This window comes from Clytia hemisphaerica, unplaced genomic scaffold (genome assembly GCF_902728285.1).
Source record: "Clytia hemisphaerica strain Z4C2 unplaced genomic scaffold, Clytia hemisphaerica genome assembly, whole genome shotgun sequence".
In the NCBI taxonomy this organism is placed as follows: domain Eukaryota; kingdom Metazoa; phylum Cnidaria; class Hydrozoa; order Leptothecata; family Clytiidae; genus Clytia; species Clytia hemisphaerica.
Genome location: NW_027103657.1, coordinates 502894 through 524249, shown reverse-complemented (window position 1 = coordinate 524249; position 21356 = coordinate 502894). Strand labels below are relative to the sequence as shown.

Genomic DNA, 21356 nt, shown 5'->3' with positions numbered 1-21356 from the left:
TTAAAAAAACCCGGGAATTTTTTTGAACGCCCGTCCGCCTGTCTGCCCGCATGCATTTTTAACACCAGTTACGATGACCGCCTAAGTATCAACACGAACACAGGTTAAACATAAAAGATTAATAAAACCAAGTCTTATAAAAGTACACAAAGAAAAAAATATTTGTACTTACTGTCGAAGTACCATAACACAGGATCGTTAAGAATTTTGTTGGGAGTAGAGTATGTTGAATGACGATTGTTGAATAAATTTAGTTACAGTGGAATTTCGTTGCCAATTCAACCACCAACAATAATCACTTTTGTCCATATTCAATCATTGTTCTACTGTTTGGGTCGAAAATGAATCAATCTGAATGTCTAAGACAGGAGACAGATTGTATGATTTGACTGTCAGCAAATTCACTGATTTATATCTCAATTTTTTGAAAAAAGTTAATGCAATTCGACTGCTGGACTATTGCTCGAGAGCTTTCAGGACATCTTTTGAAAATCAAGATGGCCTAACTCATCGAAAATGTGCATAGAATTACCTGCGTTTGAAAACTTAATCCACAAATTAACGCACGACAGAAAAAAAAACAAAAAACCCCGAAAGGAAAAATAACGAAAAACGTCCGCCGCGCATTCAGCGAACTAGTTTGGTAAGCTATAAATGTTGCCGGATAATTACGGAACACTAATTAACCGGAAGACCGATTACAAAACAAACGCAAAAATCGAGATTCCTGTCCCATATCCTTGCGTGAAGCTATGTAGGCCACCCTACGCTTCGCAAGCTCGCTACGGGCGGCAAAAAGATTGAATATGTTGAACTTACAGTTCTTTTTCTTTTTCCAATGCTGATGTCATTGTCTTGCTCCTGGTAAAGAAATAAAAATAAATGCATCCCTAGCCAATTCATCCTCTACCCCTAAATAACGGATTCTTACTGAAGAGTCCAATAAGCAATGTCTTTTCCTTTTGACTAAAATATGATGTGTCATAAAATTATAATATTGAACTTACATTAATTGATTTCACAGGAGATTGGGCAACTTGAGCCAAATGTTCAGCCTGAAGTAAAATCAAAGGATTTTATGGGGCTGACTCAACAAACTGCAGACAACCCCCACTTCCAGATTTTTTTCACTTACTAAAAAGTTTTTTAACAAATGCCGATGATTCTTCTTCATTCTTTAATTTGCTCTCACTCACTTAGAAACTTTCAAAAAAACAATGGAAAATATTGAACTTACATTAATTGATGATTGGGCAACTTGAGCCAAATGTTCAGCCTGAAAATCAAAAGATTTTTAACATTTAAAAACAGCCCAGCCTGAGCCAAAATTTCCTGGTTCTTATAAAACAAGCGTGCATTATCAAATAGTCGAACGTGCGCAACGCACTGGGCTCAACTTCAGTGCCTTCAAACTATTCATAGGTCCAATTGTAGAACCCCAGATATTAACCCAAGGAACAAGTATGCAAAATTTCAGCCAAATCCCACCATTTTTTGAAGTCTCCAGGCTGCCCTAAAGTTTTTGTGACAGACAGACAGACACACACACACACAGACAGACAGACAGACATTGTCAGATTGTAGCTCAACTGAAGTTGAGAATAACATTAGGGAAAACCTTTACCTCGATTTCCCAGCCAAGTTTGTTGGTAAGATTTTTGATATAATCCTCGTTTGTTGCGTTCTAAAATAAGAAATAAAAAAAAACGGAAAATGTTATACAACTACAATATAAAATACCAATTCATTTTCCCTAAAATCGAAGAATACCAACATTTTCATAACATCCTAGGGAATGACTGTAATTGAGTGTGGAGGACTTTACGGACGCGATTTGACATATGAACCTGTTCTGGTGTCAATATGAAAAGTATAGCAGATATTTCTTGAATGCGGATTTTTGGTTTTGCCAGGCCTTACTTGAGAAAAGATTTTTTGGTGGCAAACCAATGCAGATTATATAACAATCGATTAGAAAAGTCCTACTGATTACGAAAAGGGTCAGCATCATATGGTCTGTAATCCTTCTCGAGATCTCGAGATCTGCAGCACTTTCATTTTCATTAAAATTTACTTTATTTTTTTTTCAACTTTTCTCAGCACCCATTTACTTTCGCGAATTTAACAAAAAAAATTATTTCACGAGCATAAACTTCAGCGAATTGGGTGATCAAAATGACAATTTTCACACCAAAAATGGCTTAAAAGACAGAGATACTTCTTGAATTCGATTTTAAACTGGTATTTTTGACTAATTAATAATGAGGCTTCTAAGGCATAAAAATGCTATACATACTAGTTGTTATATTGATTTCGAAGGTTTAAAGATTTTCAACTTTTTCAATAATTTTTCACGGGCATAAACTTTCGCGAGTTGCCCTATCAAGAATTTTCAAAGACATTTACTTTCGCGAAAAGGGCCAAAATTCACGAAAATCGCGAAACTCTCTGCTCGCGAAAGTTTGTACACGTACTAAAAGGTTATACACCGTTGGAAAGATGATCTTTAGCAGAATATTTTAATTGATTTTTTGTTTTTTGAAAATTGAAAAACGAAGATGAAAAATGAAGAGTAAAAAATGAAGATTTTTTCGGCTGGGTCAAAAATATCAAATTGATACTTTTTAGAATATTTCAAATGTGTGCTCAGATTTCTCATATTTTTCTTGGATTAAAATCACAGCCCTTCAAAGAGGAGTTAAACCGACCAAAAAGGGCCAAAGTGGACCCTGTTTTAAAGGGCTGTAGCCTTTGATCGAAAGATATTAAAAATCTGAGCACAGATTTGGAACTAGCGAAGTTTAAATATTTAAATCGTTACTTTTAGCCAAGTCGAAAAATTACAAATCTTCAATTTTCAATTTAAAAAAAACTTAGTCAATTGAAATATTATGCAAAAAATTATCTTTTCAACCAACGGTGTATAACTTATAGCATAAATGGGTCCTGAGAAAAGTTAAAAAAAGTCTCCACAAGCTTTTGGACTACACTTTTTATGGATTATTAAACGAAAAGCCGGTCTCTCTGAGGAAATATTGACCGAGGGCACGTGTGCCCGAGGTCAATATTTTCCAGAGAGACAGGCTTACTGAGGTTAATAATCCATTTATAGCCATGCAAAATAAAGTAATAAAAGTAATTAACAAGTGTATTCTATTGTTCTACATCGTAAAAATTAACATTCTAAAGATGTCAATTTCATAACTGGTCACTATGGGGAAATATTAAACGGCCACGTGACATCAATTATCCAATCAGTTTTCTCAAAAAATGATTGACAGTTGTATTGCAGGGCTATAAAATTACATATGGCACGGGACAATCGCTATTGATAAACTAGCAAAGAGTATTATTTTGTGAACCAGAGAAATGGGATGGAATGGAAAAAGTGCTTCTGAAGTGTTCTGATCGTGTCTATTGAAAACTCCTTTGTTTTAGCTTTAATTTGGTCGTTACAAAAAGTTCAGAAAAAAACGGCTCGCCATGCGAAGAGGGCTGGTTTCTATATGCTGTGTTTATAAAAGTGGCTTTATGTTTTTCGTTTTTGATCCATTACTTTTAAAACTTTCAGTATCCAGTAACAAATTTTACACCAGCTTGTAGTCTAAAAAATTCTCATCACAATGATACCAAGTTACTTCGAAAAAATTTGATAGAAATTCATCAGAGACAGATTTGATTTATTATTTTCTTGCACTTTAGCTTTTAATCTAGTTATACGGTCATGATGCCGTTATATCATTAGAATCGCTAGAAAATTCTGAGCAAGAAAATATAGGTATTATTTGGTATAAAAGAGGTCTCCCCAAAATATAAGCCCCTAAAGTTTACGCATAATTTGACCTGAAACAAAAGAATTTGCTCATACCACGCTAATTATACAACTTTTTTTAAAGTAACAACAAAAGAATTCCATTAGCTCGAAACAAACTCCCTGAAAAAAAACAAACAAAAAAAACAACAAAGGACCTGGTATATGACAAGCCGTTTGTCTATTGTTCTGAACAAGCCCTTTTTCCATCTCTTTACATTCCTATGTGTGAACTAAATGTCCAATACCCAAATACGCCCACGTTATTCAACATCCACCCATCCTCGCCGCCCTAAATTCTAAACAAGTAAAAATACCTAGCGGAACAACGAAAGAGCATTTGAAGGCCACTTAATAGCACTATACAAATTCCTTTCAAAATTTATCCAGATCTTTTTTATTCCCACTGGTCAAAAAATTGTCTATGTGAGACAGGGATATAAAGTTAAGACAGCAAGCAACTCCCTGGAAGAGCATCGCAGGAGGTTAAAAGTCGATTTCACTTCAACATTTATTCAATTCTTTTATTCTCAACTGGTGGAAAAATTCTATATGGAATTTGTGAGTCAGAGGTACAAATTAAAGAAGAACCATCCCCTGGAAGGATCACCATTGTATGGTTACAACCTAACTCATTTAAAATTTTAAAAATACTCTCGGGTACTTAATAAGCGTCCCCACGCTATTTAATTTTTCGAAAATTTTCCACCTGGAACATTCTTATTAACCCCCCCCCGCCTATTAATTTTTTGGGGAAATGCTTTTGAAAGTTCCTTTTTTGCCCTGATTCTTTTATATTTAGCTGCTTTTCAAAAAATTTTCACCAAGGACATTTTTTTTACTTAACCCCCCCCCCCGCTTATTAAGTTTTGGTATTTTTTCCACCCACCCCGCTTTTATTTCAACCCCCCCCTTAATTAAGTACCCGAGAGTAATTTTTTGTTACTGTACCAGTGGTCGAAAAATTCTTCGGGCGTGTTTAAAAAATCTTTCGCTTGCGAAAACGAGACTCGTTTCGTGTGTATTGGACATTTGGTTGACAAAATAAAACTCATTGCACTGAATTCCTTATCTAGTTTATTTAGCAAAAATTACAAAAAGATCGATGATCGTCCCGAGAAGTTATGCTCATCTTCAGCCATGTATAATTAAAGAAATCGATTCCAGATCTCAAAATACAAAAATCTTCAGACTTTACATGATCCTGACCTTCTTTGTTATCAGTAGAACGATCTCCACGTGATACCTGAACAGGATCAGAAGTCAAACCACGTCCGTCATACTGTGTCCTCTACACTCAATTACACTCAGATAATGTAATTTGGCTAATATCTTAAAAGGTGTAAAAAGCAAAGATGTAACGTAAAAAGGCTGAATTGGCCGCAAAAGCGCAATCATTAAATTTACCTTGATCACATCGTCTGCAAATGTCTTCAAATGTTCGAATACAGATGGAATGTTCTATACGAAATAGAAAGAATGAATAATCTGAAAAAAAAATTTATTCTAACTCCAGGGTAAAAATTCAAACCCATTTAAAAACTGGTACCTTTCATTTTTGCGGAACGAGCGTTTGAGCGCGCGCGAATAGCGAGTGGGGCATACTTTGCCTAGATCCACATATGCGAGACGTAGAAATTTGGTTGTATATGCTTGGATCATCGAAAAGTGCGCTGAGGTTACCACGTGAAATATCTTCTTTGCTTAGACACGAAATTTGATTGGCTTAAATTAGAAACATCTCTGTTTCTCTTCGTTCAGTACAGTATATGGCCCCGAATATGTAGGTGGCGCCTAATATGTAGGTTTTCATTCAAATGAGGATTCTGACCTGTAGATTAGTCAAAATAAAATGATTTTTGATTATTTTGGTAGGTTAGTATTTCTTCTTTAAGAAAAACATGTTTTTGGCGGTATAAAACATATTTGGAGTAGCTTATTTACTTATAAATCCAAAAATCCAAAAATCCAGATGTTTATATATCGTGAGAAGTTAAATGAAAGATATGGCATCTTTAAGTCAACCAACATTTTGGGGGCCCTTGAATTAGCATAAATAGAATTGAAAATTCTAAAGATGGGTAGTAGCTAAACCTGTGGAATTCTTTTGCTACCAACTTAACTTCATAGTTTGCAACAGAAAATCAAGAGAGATTTCTATCCACGCTCATGTTTTTGAGAAACTGTCTTTACGACCAATAATCACTTTTAACAAAAGAAATTTGAATAGATGACGAAGTAGCCCAAGTTAGATGCTATTCTATCCGATAACATTTCACTGCTTTTATTAACAACTCATGAGAGCGATCCTTTCTTCCTCATCGGTCTTGAAAGTTTAAAAAGGACATCTTTCAAGTTAGACCAAGGATATAGTAAGGCTCATATCAAAGTACCATTTATATTTAAACGGAGATAGCAATTTAATCATCCAATCAGTTTTCTTACGAATGATTGACAGTTGTATTCAGACCTCGAAAATATTAAATGTCAATATGGCTTTAAACTTTGGTCTGGACGGGGTCAAAATATTTTACCTTGTTATCTTTTCGTTCAGCAGAACCATTGGTACCTAAAAAAAGATTTTTTTTATAAGAATGCAAAACATGGAATACATAAAGAATCTACCCTTAATACACAGGAAAAAGTCATTAGTTCCCAGTTGCTGGACCTAATTAATTTACTTCCTCTCAAATAAGTTTCTAAATACATTCTTCTTTCAAATGAGCAAAAAAACTTCAATCCGGAAATTGTTGTTACGGGTCCAAAAGAATGGCCCCTACTATAAGAGGCAAAGGTCAATCCCACCGACACATTTTGCACCTGGTTTTATAACTAGAAATAGCTTACACCGTATTATTACAAAGCTGCTAACACTAAATGCCACCGTTATACCTTAAGAAATCTTGAAAAAGTTGTTACTTTTAAAAATCATTCATAATTTGAAGCCTTGCACAATCTTTTATCAGTCTTTTGAATTTCTCACTCTATTGATCTCAATCTATCAATTGGAAAACTTTGAAAAAGCCTTGAACCTACATTTCTCATCGCTTTGTTGTTCTCCCTCTTTACTGTCACTTTGTCTTTCAATCTCGTCCATAATCTAATGATTTAAATTCAATGAGATACTATTGAAAATCTAAAGTTTATCCAGATATAATTGGCAGCAGAAGCAAGAATGCCTGTACCTTTTAATAGTCAACTACAATTGGGAAATTTTTTTTGCTTAATTTAGAGAATAAAAACTGCAGTGCTTTGAATGTATTTTCCAATCAGTTTTCTTACAAATGATTGACAGTTGTATTCAAACCTTGGTCTGGACGGGGTCAAAATATTTTACCTTGTTATCTTTTCGTTCAGCAAAACCATTGGTACCTAAAGAAAGTTTTTTTTTAAAGATTTTTTTTAAGAATGTAAAACATGGAATACATAAAAAAATCTACCCTTAAGAGGCAAGGTCAATCCCACCGACACATTTTGCACCTGGTTTTATAACTAGAAATAGCTTACACCATATTATTACAAAACCGCGGCTTTCTTTACTATGCTAACACTAAATGCCACCGTTATACCTTAAGAAATCTTGAAAAACTTGTTACTTCTAAAAATCATTCATAATTTGAAGCCTTGCACAATCTTTTATCAGTCTTTTGAATTTCGCACTCTATTGATCTCAATCTATCAATTGAGTTTTTAGGTTTATTACTTTTTGGAAAACTTTGAAAAAGCCTTGAACCTACATCTCTCGTCGCTTTGTTGTTCTCCCTCTTTACTGTCACTTTGTCTTTCAATCTCGTCCATAATCTAATGATTTAAATTCAATGAGATACTATTGAAAATCTAAAGTGTATCCAGATATAATTAGCAGCAGAAGCAAGAATGCCTTCAACCTTTTATAGTCAACTACAATTGTGAAACTTTTTTGCTTGATTTAGAGAATCACAATGTATTTTCCAATCAGTTTTCTTACGAAAGATTGACAGTTGTATTCAAACCTTGGTCTGGACGAGGTCAAAATACTTTACCTTAATATCTTTTCGTTCAGCAGAACCATTGATACCTAAGAAAAGATTTTTTTTTAAAGTTTTTTATTAAGAATGTAAAACATGGAATACATAAAAAATCTACCCTTAAGAGGCAAGGCCAATCCCACCGACACATTTTGCACCTGGTTTTATAACTAGAAATAGCTTACACCATATTATTACAAAGCTGTGGCTTACTTATACTATGCTACCACTAAATGCCACCGTTATACCTTAAGAAATCTTGAAAAACTTGTTACTTCTAAAAATCATTCATAATTTGAAGCCTTGCACAATCTTTTATCAGTCTTTTGAATTTCTCACTCTATTGATCTCAATCTATCAATTGGAAAACTTTGAAAAAGCCTTGAACCTACATTTCTCGTCGCTTTGTTGTTCTCCCTCTTTACTGTCACTTTGTCTTTCAATCTCGTCCATAGTCTAATGATTTAAATTCAATGAGATGCTATTGAAAATCTAAAGTGTATCCAGATATAATTGGCAGCAGAAGCAAGAATGCCTGTAACTTTTGATAGTCAACTACAATTGTGAGATTTTTTGCTTGATTTAGAGAATCAAAAGTGCTTTGAATGTATTTTTGGTTGAAAAATTTGCGATTTTTAGCGGTTAAATTTGCGATTGAAAAACTTGAGCTTTTTTTCTACTCATGGTATAATTTCACAACAGCGGTTGTTGAACCTTTGGTGAAGAAGGCAAACAGTTATGGGACCCGAAATACCCCTTAGTGGCACTTTTCTGTAAAAAATCAAATCTCTAACTTTTCAAATGTAGCACTTTTGATTCTCTAAAACAAGCAAACAAATTTTAACAATTGTATTTTCATATCAAAAGTTACAGGCATTCTTGCTTCCGCTGTCAATTATATCTGGATACACTTTAGTTCATGTGATCTAACTTAGCATTAAGAGAAACTGTACAATTAATAATATTAATAATAATAATAATAATAACAACTCAAATACTTTAAAAGAGTGGGGACACAAAAAGTTTTATTCACGTTGGTGTAATGCAACATGCCTCATCCCCCAAACTGGTAAAAAGTATCTTTTCGTATTTTCAAATCCCCTTAAGACAATTCAATGAAAATGGAGTATTGCAAATTAAAATCATTTTTTTAAGTTTTCTAAATCTAAATCTCAAAAATATGAATTTTCACTTTCAAAATCAAATTCACAAGACAGAAGAAAGACTTTTTTTTGACGTGGGACAAAATTTCTCTCATTTTTGTCCCTGGGACAATGAAGCAACTTTGATTTCAATTTATTTTGCACCATTTTCCCACGGACAAAATCAGCGTGTCTTTTGGGTTTTTCCCTCAGTTTTAGTCTCATGAAAAAAAAATAGAAACCAAGAGACACGCAACTTTTTTCTTACGTTGGTGGGATGGAGCATGTTGCTTAGCACCAACGTGAAAAAAACTTCTCGTATCCCCACACCTTGATTTGCCCTTTTCACGTATTTTCCAAGTCGTCTGCAAAATATAATGATGATAAAAACTACAAAGAAACGAAAGTCTTACCACGACTGCACTTTTATTAGGGGAGTCCTTTATCACTGAAAAAGAAAATATTTTATTTATTCAAAAATGAATTTCGTTTTGCAGAATTTAGTAATTTTCTGTGTTAAATCGTAAAATTCTGAAAAAAAGTCTGTAATAATTATTCCGCTAAAATACTATAAAACTAATGATACAACAAGATTCCTAGAACAACGGTGAGATTTTTCAAGCTCTTTGATCAACTGGAATTGAAATAAAAGCCTAGCTTATTAATCAATGTTAAAAGTTACGTGGTACCTTTTGATTCCGAGGATTCAACGTTATTGATTCCAACATACTAAATTTAAAGAAATTTTTCATACAAAAAAATGCCCTATATGCTATTATTGATATACTGTAGATTTCTTATCCCGATTGGAATTTAGGTTGAAATACAGGCTTTTTTATTAGATTACCTTCTATAAGAATATCAGGGTGAAAAGTGGCCAAGTCGTAAGAATACCCTAAGAATACCTCCAGGGTGAGTTTCACAGATTTTGATAAGAATTTAGCAATTTTACTCTAGGGGCTGAGTTAGGTTACGTATACAAGTTCGCGTATAGTCATTTTTTCTTTTGACTATGAAAGTATAGGCCTTAGAGAGTCAGAAAAAGTTTGTGCCGTGATTTGGATCAGGCACAAATTTCCATAATGGCGCACTTAAGATTTTCAGCCCTTTTAAGCCCTCTTGCTTGAAAAAAAATATTTTTTTTGACTTTAAACATAGACATATTATATACCAATCGGTCACAAAGATTAAGAAAAAGGTCAGAACCATAGTCTGAAAATTTCGTTATCTGGAGATATGAAGCACTTTCGATTTCGATTGTTTGAAATGACTACTTTTGGTTCCAAATAATTTGCGTGGCTGTAACATTTGCTTGGCGTACTTAATTTACTTGAAATTTTCGGAGGGTCTTGCCTACCGTCCAAATAATCAAATTCAGGAAAAAAAAATTTTCTACATGAATTTCAAAATCCATAATGGCGGATTCAAAACTTTCTTTCGTCACATTAGCCTATTTCATTGAATTCGTGCATCTGCTACATGTTCTTTTCTATTCAATTTACAGGGGAAAAATGCACAAATCTGTGCAGATTTCCCTTCAAAACTAACTTTTGTAATTATCCTAAATGACTTGGGAATTTAAGAACTATTTTCTATTGATGATGTTTTTGTTAAATTTATATCTCAATTCGCAAAAGAGTAATTTACAATAAAATATTGATTACTGCAATGACGTAGAAAAAAAATCATGTACTGAAAACACAAATCCTATGAAATGGCTAATGGGCTCCTAGGCTCTGCTAGCCTAGATAAATATTTTTTGAGATTAAACCCTGCATATTATATACCAATTGATCAGAAATTTTATGCTGATTAAGAAAAAGTCTCGATTTCGGCAATTTCTTAAGAATACTTGACCCTCAGCCAAAGTACACTATTCATATAAAAAAAACGTGTATTTAAACTGAACAAAAGAATCTCAACAAGTCACTGAAACAGGTGTATATCTTCATGTACGCGCAGTTTTAGGAATAAAGAAAAGTAAACATACCTCGTCAGCAGCATCAAAAATTTCAGTTACATCGTCAACTCTTCGCTGATTTACTTGAAATTTCACCTAGAAAAAAAATAAATGGATTGACTTGCTTCGCTAAAGTGGACATTTTACATTCTCTGGCTTTTCAAACAAAAACCTTGTTAAACGAAAAGGTACGTACCAATTACCAATAGCATAGCATATACTATCCTAACTACGAAAGTTTTTTCTATTTTACTTAGCCAGATTTTGTGTACCAGTTTGTCCCAGTTTTCTGGAATAAAATCAGGGAAAAACAAAATGGTGCTCTTTTAAAAATGAAAATTCACTTCAGTTGATCAGTTTGAATGTTAAAATACCTTACCTCGGCATTTTTTGCTTTCCCCTTTTGTCCTAGTTCGAACGGCTTCCAACAAGTTTCCTAAATATTGAATGGTTAGGTACATAATTAGGTTATCGGTCTCGGAAAAAATGTTTTTTTTACCAAGTTATCTCAACTATACTATTGAGTTTCAACTCAAACGAATAACTCCATCAAAAGTTATGAACAATTTTTCCTATTTGTAACTCCCCTTTTTTTATGGAAATATATTTTTTTCTTAAAATGCAGTAAGCAAACATCTTCTTGCGGTTCATCAATATTTCAAAGTATTACGGAACATGTTAGAAAGATTTATTTTCAAATCGAGAAATGATAGAACTCACCTGTTTTCGCCAAGACATTTCACTCTCGGGAACGCAATAGTCATATCTACGGAATTAATATTGAAGCATTATAGTCTGTATAAAAACCTTGGTCTGGAAGTCGATTATTACAACTTTTTGTTAACTTGAAAAATCGATTTATTCAGTTTTGATCTAGGCTGCTGGCATCCACTAACGGATTCGTGCTCCTTATAGAGGATGCTTAATAAGCTATATTTCCTTTGTCCAGAGATTTGCCGCCTTTAGCCGATATACGGCTAAAGACATTTTTAGCTGGCGAGTGTCTACAAATATAACATTGCGTAATGTTTAAATTTTCTGTGAGGCACCAAATCATAGATTGGAAAATATATTTGGATTTCGAAAAAAAAAGTAGGCGGAAGGAAGTTTGCTTGTTTTTCTTCCTCCTTTCTTGTTTAATGTGGAGATTTTGTAAAAGATGAGAAATTAGATTTATTGAATTTAAGTGCCCTGATGTATCTTCTGTGTGCACCAACAAAATTTTGCTTCATAAAACTACATTTTGATGCTTGAATTTGGACTTGTATGAGTGTATAATTTTTTACCATACTGGATTCGTTGATCACTTTGGCTCCAGATAATTGTTTTGTCAGTTCTACAGGTATGTTGCAGATTATTTCAAGGTATTCTAATTATGTATATACAGTACATTCGGGGTCATACTGGATATTTCTGACATCAGTTCTTTATGATTCTACAAAGGGAGTGTTGTTGTTCCTTCAACAAGGGCCTTTAAATGTTAAAACAAACAAAGAACTATTCTTCAGCTTTGGCATTTTACTTTTTAATACTGTGTGGCCTTTGTATCTTTTCAGGTACTTAGCTTCAATTCTTTGAAAAGATTGGAGTGTTTCTGGTTGTTTTCTTTCACTTTTGTGTTCATAATTGTATTTTTTGAGCTTCGACCGAAGAGCTGATGGAAAAGTTTTGATAAATTTACAGACCAGATATCTTATAAAAGCAAAAGTCAAAAATAAATCTACAGACTGTACATAATGCGCGCATCAGATTATTTTTTATCTTTTTTCTGTTTTGTTTTTCTGGTCTGGGATTCGAATTTCGAATGTAAACATTATCCATTGAAAACGTTCGAAACGATCGTTTTTGCGTACACATCAATGTCAATCAAATTATTAACTCGCCAAGATTTCCTTTGCGAACCGGAAAGCGGTTGGTAGATCATTAAGCAGACCTATACTACCTGGGGATTTGTAGAGGTCTGCAATTCAGACTAGTTTTGATCACATTACCAAATACTCCTCTTGTGATTGGTTCAATATAAACAAGTTTGAGTTGTTAACAATAGGAAGAAAAAAAGGCTTCTAGACCGGGTTTTTATATAGACTTAATGATTAAAAGTGATATAAAATGAGAAATTTTGAAAAAAATTTAAAAGTTAAAAAAATGAAAATCTGTGGAAGAACGATATTGAAAAAAAAATATAGTCAAAAAAAAGTCAGATAAAGTCTGGAATTCAAATTTTGACCAGAGACATGTATCAAAAAACCATTTTTGCTAAAACAATGTAACGTCATGAAAATACGACAAAAAAGTTTTTTGACCATCTGCCTGGAGAAATTAATCACTGTTATGTTAATAGGCATCGTTAAAGCTCAACAATAGGTATGTTTAAGGGGTAAAAGTATAGGACGTTTTGAAAAAATCCAAAATGGATCGATTAGAATTCTTTATATATTAATTCTTACCTCAGCTCTGTACCGATCGGCAAATCGTTTTTCGCCCTCAGGACAAGGTAGATTTTGTTATTGATACATTCCCTCATCATTTTTGCATTAGCATACTCTTCAGGAGAATCATTTACATAGCTATGTAGAAAAGAGAAAAAAAACTTGCATAGGAAGATTTTCTGAAGAAATTACCGACAAAGCCTCAAATATCCATGGAAAGCTCTTAAGTCTAGACTATCTAAAGAGAACCTCATATAAATATCATTTAGGAATAATCACCGGAAAGAATAGCCTAAGAATAAGGAATCGAGGAAATTACCGACAAAGCTGGTTGTTAGTTGTAGCATCGATACTGTAAAGAGAAAACAGCAATACATTAAATAGAGAGTTTAAAATTTTACCATTATAAGTCAATCTAAGGCAGAAGAAGCATCATATTAAAAGTTAGTATTCTAGTATTTTTCCTGTCAATCAAAACGACTTTCCGATCTTTTTCTGCAATTTTGTGAAATATTTGGATATAGTGGAATTTCGAATTCGTGATAGTTTACTGAATTAGTGATAGTTCACTGTATTATAAAAGTTTTGGGAGTGATCAATTTTTCAAAAAGGTAAGACTCACCAAAACCTTTTACGTATTCCCTCGATATCAAAAAAGATGTAGCAGCCAAGTCCTTGGTTCTTGTAGTGCTTTTCGCGGCGAAGGGCATCACTTTTAGAGATTCTATCACCTTTAAATAAAGAGAGTTATAAACAGTCAAATAATACAAAGATTGTATAAACAAAACGAGCGACAAGCGGAAAGGCACTACGAGGTGTCCGTAAAAACACCCAGTGGACCCCCCACCCGGTGGAAAAATACGCAAAAACATCAACCCTGGTGGAAAAAAATACCCGACTATTTCAACCCCACTGGGAAATTGCTCTATGATTTTATAACCATTGAAACTTAAATGGAAAAAATTCCACTCCAAAACCATCCCTACTGGGAGCTGGAAACAAGTTCTCAGAAAATGGCTCTTATTAAGTGAAAAATAAATTATACCTGTGTATTCCAGAAGAAAGTCTCCGGATTTGAAAGCTTTTTTTGTCACTACACCATAACCTAAGAATGGAGCAATAGGTTATTAATATACGTAAAACAATATTTCGAGCTAAAGTAGATCCTTTTCTTGAGGTGGAGATTTTGTTGATAGCATTTTTAACGTGGCTTTGACACTGACCTTTATATATCTTTATATAAAGGTCAGTGGGCTTTGGCTGTTCAAAAGAAGACATTGCAACGTCAATCTTTCCTATTCATGATATGCATCACTGCAATGTCTTCTGAACACCCAACAGCTGATTGGATTCAAGTGACGTATTGATTGATTTTACGCCACTTGCAACCAATCAGCTGTTGGGGTCGTGATGTAATGTTAGAAGACATTGCAATGGTGCATATCATGAATATTTACATTAATGAGAAACAGAATATTTTTAATCAATACTTTCATGCTCTTCACAATCATCAGTTGATTTACAAAATCATTCGAAAATTATTTTCATTAGCCGATACCATGCAAAACTCACAGATATCTTATACAATACACTAGATAGAGCTTCTCAGTCCCTTACTGAAGCAAAATTATGCACCATCTTTGAAGAAGTATACCACATAAGACCACATTTCGCTCCCGGAAATTTGTTCAAACAATCCAATCAATCCATCTTCTCGCCTCCTTGTTCCCGCGCTTTGCGAGTTGTTTGGTTGATTGAACAAATTACTGTTAGTAAAGATGTCGCATAATTTTGCTTCACCTCCCGTTGCTTGGGAAATACAGAGAAGCTCTATCTAGTGTCTATATAAGATATCTGTGGTAAAACTTCCAATACCACGTAGGTTCGCCGTTGTCGTGCACTGCTACTAGCACTCACAAAATGAACCAGCTGTAATTTTTTGTAATTCAATATAAAATGGGTCGCTCGCCAAAATTAATTCTCGCCTAATTTAGAAATTTTATCAATTCGCCAAAATAAATTCCGGCAAATTGCACCAAAATTGGCGAATGAGCTCATTCGCCATAATTTCTTCTCCTAAGGTAATCAAATAAATTAAAACGCTTCTGTGCTTAAACTTTACACATAAAATGTTCATGAGGATCAATCGATTCATAAACTTCTTTTTCTTTTTCAACACCATTTTCCCAAAAGTTAATAAGCGGAGAGGAGAAAGGGTTTTATTAAAAACTTTTAAATTGGAAATTATTTAGAAATAAAACATATCAATACCTATTTGATCTGAAATTTTCAACAATTCAAAGCCAGGTTGGTCTGATCCAGTGTCACAATACGTGCTAGCTTTAATCTTTTCAGCTTCTTTAATTGCTGCAGTTCTTCTTGTTGCCATGACAATTATCAATTAAATATTTACCTAAATTAAGTAAGATCATAATGTTAAACCATTTTCATATACAGTTTGTAAGGTTAGCGCAAAATTTGCACAGGAGAGCAGATATTTATCAATCGTAAAAGGGGCTACGCACGAAACGAGTCTCGTTTTCTCAAGCAAAAGGTTTTAAAGCACGCCCATTATACACCATCCACCCATCCACCCATGCATCCCTGCCGCCCTAAATTTTAAACTATTTAAATTAGATCGAGTAGTTTCAATTGATTGATTGATAGTCGACTATGTTTGATTTCAGGGGGTGTCAATCGAACTGTTTGATTATCGAACCTTTTATTCTTATCCAAGGGGGTATTGGGGGCCGCTCACGGCCATAGACCTTTTTTCAAAGAGGATGTCCTGTTGAATAATTATGTAGTCCAGCCATAAAAACAATGATAGAGCCATGCATAATTACTGTATCATGCATATTATAATAATTATGCATGGTTTTATCATTGTTTTTTTGCTGGACTACATAATTATTCAACAGGGTGGCCTCTTTGAAAAAAGGTCTATTATTGCGTTACATCCACTATCCCATCGGTTGGGACAAGTTTGGACTTGCTGAAATCATCAAACATCAATCGAACCCTATCGAACATCATGGAACAAAGCACAGTCATCAAACTAAATCGAACTTGTCAAGAAATTTTTGATGGTTCCATTACAAAAAGAATTGGTTTGATAGGGTTTGGTTGATATAACATCCGATTGATCTTTGATTTTGTTCACGATTATGTTTGATAAGTTTGATTGCAATTGAATAAAGTTGGATCACTCCTCTTCAGAGCCTTTTTAGCATGGGCGCTGAGCACTTAAAGTGTCGTACGAGAGCAAAATTTTGAATGCAAATCGAGTTAGGTAAACCAAGCGGTGAACACATAATAAACATCAAAATCAATAAAAAAGTTCACTGCTTGGATATCCAGGGCCAATGGCTGAATGGTGTTTAGAGATTTCCAGATCGAGGGGAAAGGCTGAATAAAAGGATGTCTATGCCCAGGGGCAGCAGGAAAATCCCCATAATCCATTATTTTGCCTATAAACTTAAAGTGTCCCCTTATCCTAAAAAGAATGGAAGAGACAGGGAAAACCTACAAGAAGAGGAAAGGCAAGGAGGTGCAAGGAGAGAGAAGGCAAGAAATTTCAACCCCAGAAAAGGGCAAGCAAAAACCAGAAACAAACGAAAACAAGTTCAAAAAATACTGAAAATATTGAAGAAACCAAGCAACACAAGACCAATAACCATTATATACTTAAAAACCAAACTTGCATTTCCTTCTGTGGAGTACAAATTAGAATGTATGCACTGTAATCAGCACCATAAGTCAGCAAGTACTTTCACTTTCCCTTCTGCACTTCAAAAAGAAATTTGTTTACAAAAGTCTCGCTTATTCGACTTGTCTCGATTATCAATTTTAGAAACGGGCGCTATTTTTTCAAAAAAGGGATCATGCGCCCTATATTAAAAATAGCGATTTTAATTTCGGGCGCAACATTTTTGCCCCCGCAGGAGCGTAGCGACGAGGAGGCACTCATAGTTTCACGCATAGATATTGGACTGGAATCTCGAAATTTTGTTGTTTGTGTTTTGTCGCCCAAGCATCCCCGTAGGTAGTCTCTTCCGTAAATGCTCGGTTTTCATATTACGTTATATGGTATTATCATTATTACATATTACAATTTTAGTTTTGATTTAGCTTTGAGAAGCTGAAGCGAGTATTATAAATGCAAATCAAAACAGTGTATGATATAACACGGATTACAATATTACTTGTGCAAATCAAAACAAACAAAATGGCAGACTGGTTATGATGATGATGAGCTGATTCATTGAGTAGAAAAAGTGTTTTGTATGTCAAATTTAGTTTCTTGTCTTTGAAACTGAATACTAACTACTGTAATTTAGTCAGAAGTTCACTTCAGCAATGATTTCAATTATTTTTCCAGAATCTTTAAAGAAATTTGCTTAAGTTTTCAAATGTACATTTGATATTTTTGTTCAAACTCTAATTTATGTCTGTCATTTTTATTGATAACTAACTTTATTGTTTATAGGGCTTCTTGAGCTTTAAATACCATCATATGGTCGTAACTCGAGAAAGTCCTTCTTAACTTAGTAAAACAACCGGCAAAGTACAAAAAAGATGAATGTACGCATATGATGTAAAGTTGAATCCAAACGTGGTTGACTTTTTCTTTTGGTCTTCAAAATAATTTACCTCACTTAGAGTGTTTTTACGTCTTTTCAGTGTGGTAAATCTTTTTCAAAAACCTGAAAAAAGTTTGTTTACTTGTTAAACTTTACATGCGCACGTTAAACTTTTTCATGCAGTTGTGATAGCCTAAATAACTTACACTCCAGTGGTTTGGTGAAATAAGCTCCAAATTCTGGCTTTCTAAGTTAGGAGAGACCTTCCCGAATGCATTTAACGGTGGTTAGACTAGGTACACAGACAGTCATACAGAAACACCATAAAGGGAAAGTATATCGCTAGCTATAAACTCAAAAAGTCTAGCTTCCTGAAGGCGCGTCTCTTCATTGTCTGCGCTGCGATCAGCTTGGAGAAAAGATTGCATCATGAAAAAGGACTATGCACTTGAAAAGAAATTTAGGCGCATTTTAACTTTTCTAGACTGTACGTCTGAATGAACCACAATGGCATTCCTTTACTTTTCTTTTGACCAACAACATAGAAGTGCAATCACAGCTTACGCTAGTGGACCCCGGGCCTTAACTAGGATAAGTGAGTTTCTATTTCACCCAACTTAAGATGGTGTAGAACTTTTTGATAAATTTTGTACCCAGTATCCTCTTGACTATTGTTTATTAGGCAAAGTAGCAACAGACAAATGTTGAAATATAGCAGCCAATGAAAAAAACAAGCTATTTCTGATTGGTTACCTTGTGGATTTATTCACTGCGTATGTCCATATATTTTGCCTACAATCTAAGATGTCTGCGATATTATTAGAAAAGGTCTATTTAGTGAATAGTAATCATGACATATATCGTTATAAGAAAGAAACTAGGAGAAAAAACAAACAAACAGGAGATGTAAAAATCAGTAAGATAATGGTACCATAAACTTTTTAAATATATTTTTGAGAGGCTTTTCCAGCTTTTCCTTAAATTTTATTAAGTTATCAAGCTGCATGAATTTTTCAAGTATGTATTTTTTTATAATGGAATATATTTTTTTTTTCAAGCAAACGCCTCAATCAATCAATCAATCAACCAATCAATCAATAATTAAATCAATCAATTATTCCTGATCATTCTTTCATGTTTAATGTTTAAAGCATTAAAGCTTTATAAGTGCATGACATGATCTTTATGTGGGGGCATTTAGTGAAAGCTATGACTAGTTAAATTAGGGATCAGATTTCAAAAACGGGATCATGATCCCTAAATTAAAATTTTATATTTTTAATTAAGGGATCATGGTTTTTTAATTTAGGGATCCGATTTTAATATAGGGTACATGGTCCCTAAACTAAAATGTAAGTTTTAATATAGGGATCAGTTTTTGCCCCCGCAGGAGTGCAGCGACGAGGAGGCACTCATAGTTTCACGCATAGATATTGGACTGGAATCTCGAAATTTTGTTGTTTTTTTGTTTTGTCGCGCAAGCATCCCCGTAGTTAGTCTCTTCCGTAAATGTTCGGTTTTTTTTCCGGGACGGCAGTTGCTAGCCTAAAAACTTTTTCTTTTTTATAGCAGGCGCCGCGGGCATTTTACTCAGCTTTCGAGAGTAGATTCTATTCCGCTTGTAGAATTTTGCCCGATTGGTCAACATGCAGGAAATGGAATGGAGAAGTTTCTGGAAGTTTTCTTAAATTCAAGCTCTCTCCTCATGCAGTCAAAACGCATTTATGATTTACTTTTGACTTTGGGATTAAACAAAACAGTTTATCCCCAATAATGAACAATGATTACAATGATAATAGTAGAACAATGATTGAATATGGATAAAAGTGATTATTGTTGGTGGTTGAATTGGCAACCAAACTGTAACTATAAATGGTAAATGGTACTTCGACAGTAAGTACAAATATTTTTTTCTTTGTCTACTTTTATAAGACTTGGTTTTATTAATCTTTTATGTTTATTAACCTGTGTTCTTGTTGATACTTACCAGGCACTATTTGGGAAATTATTATCAAAGATTGAAAGAAACTTTTGTGAACTATTTTTGAGGAAATTTCAGTACACTCACCATATTACATCTAATTTCATGTTTCTTATTTTTCCCTTTAAGCTTTTTATGAATGAGGATTTGTTTACATTGACAACGCAATATTACCTCGTTACTGCTACTATTACCACGTTACGTCATGATTTTCCATCCTTCTACACGATATTGCTGTTACAACTGCAAGATAACTGGCATATCTTTTTATTGTAAACAATTTTGTCCATGAGATCCCTTATCATGTCGTTGGAAAAAGTCCTGAATGTACGCTATTTCCTGTTAATACCTGCTTCCTGCTCATCAATATTGCCTCGTTACTGATACTATTACCACGTTACGTCCTATCATCTTCCATCCTTTACACGACGCTGTTACAGCTTCTAGATTACTGGTAAATCCATTTAATGTAAACAATTTTGTATCACGATATCATTTGTTAAACCGTTGGAAAAACTCCTAAGTACGTTGTTACCTGTCAATTTTTGGTTCCTGCTCGTTATGTTTCTGGCTCATAGCATTTCTTATGCTGTTTGGTTCTACTATGTTTCATTTACCTTAAGGGAAGAAATTTTCGCGAGAAGAAATTTTCGCGGAATTTAATTTCGCGAATCAGAGTTTTAAAATGGCAAATTTCGCGGAATTTAATTTCGCGAATGAGTCGATTTCAAAAGTTTCACGGAATTTAATTTCGCGGTTGAGGGAATCATTTGTCTACGAAAAGCCCTATTTTGCCCTAAAAAGACCAATTTTAGGGGTGATTTTTTTAATTGTGAGAATATTCGTGTTTCGCGGAATTTTATTTCGCGGTTTAGCCATTTTGGTGTGTTTCGCGGAATTTAATTTCGCGAATTACACCCAAATTCGCGAAATTAAATTCCGCGAAAATTTCTTCCGCGAAAATTTCTTCTCGCGAAAATTTCTTCCCTTAAGGTATATTTCAAATTGGTTGAAATAAATATAGTTGCATGTCTTTTGACTGGTTTAGTATCTATGTAACTGTCTGTAATTGATTCTACCTGGACACTTTTCCTAATGAATGTTTTAAGATTCGTATTTTATTCTTTGTAAAAAGTAATTCACATGTTTAGAAAAAAATATGTTTCATTTATGTTAGCTTATTCATTGATATCTCAAAGAAAGTGCTGTTGAGAAGAATCATTCTAACTATTCCAAATCATTTCCAAACTTTTGCTATAAAGCATTAAAAAGCCTTAATTAGCATTAATTAGTTTTTACAAGCATTTGTACAAGCGGGTGGCAGTTAGTGAAAGCTATGGCTAGTTTATTTTAGGGAGCAAGGGTTTTTAATTTAGGGACATAGATCTGTCTCTCTCTCTCTCTCTCTCTCTCTCTCTCTCTCTCTCTCTCTCTCTCTCTCTC

General features: G+C 34.0%; 1 protein-coding gene and 2 long non-coding RNA genes across 3 annotated transcripts in view; 2 read left to right on the top strand and 1 right to left on the bottom strand.

Moving 5' to 3' along the window:
• Nucleotides 1-21356, top strand: part of LOC136803270 (uncharacterized) — a 225700-nt gene that overhangs the window by 140640 nt on the left and 63704 nt on the right. The gene's annotated exons all lie outside the window — the stretch shown is intronic.
• LOC136803224 (uncharacterized) lies at nt 36-15764 on the bottom strand. The gene is made up of 22 exons (XM_067059951.1): nt 15621-15764; nt 14395-14454; nt 13972-14080; nt 13669-13701; nt 13368-13487; nt 11641-11686; nt 11300-11356; nt 10951-11016; nt 9650-9689; nt 9374-9408; nt 8211-8274; nt 7834-7868; nt 7549-7612; nt 7149-7183; nt 6848-6911; nt 6346-6380; nt 5219-5272; nt 1625-1684; nt 1238-1276; nt 1008-1055; nt 820-861; nt 36-359 (listed from the first exon to the last, which is right to left on the bottom strand). The coding sequence occupies exons 1-22, from the start codon at nt 15736-15738 to the stop codon at nt 324-326; spliced, it is 1260 nt and encodes a 419-aa protein (XP_066916052.1). The 5' UTR covers nt 15739-15764; the 3' UTR covers nt 36-323.
• On the top strand, nt 19541-21094 carry LOC136803218 (uncharacterized). Its single transcript, XR_010846107.1, has 2 exons — nt 19541-19825; nt 20043-21094. It is a non-coding gene; the product is annotated as an uncharacterized lncRNA (long non-coding RNA).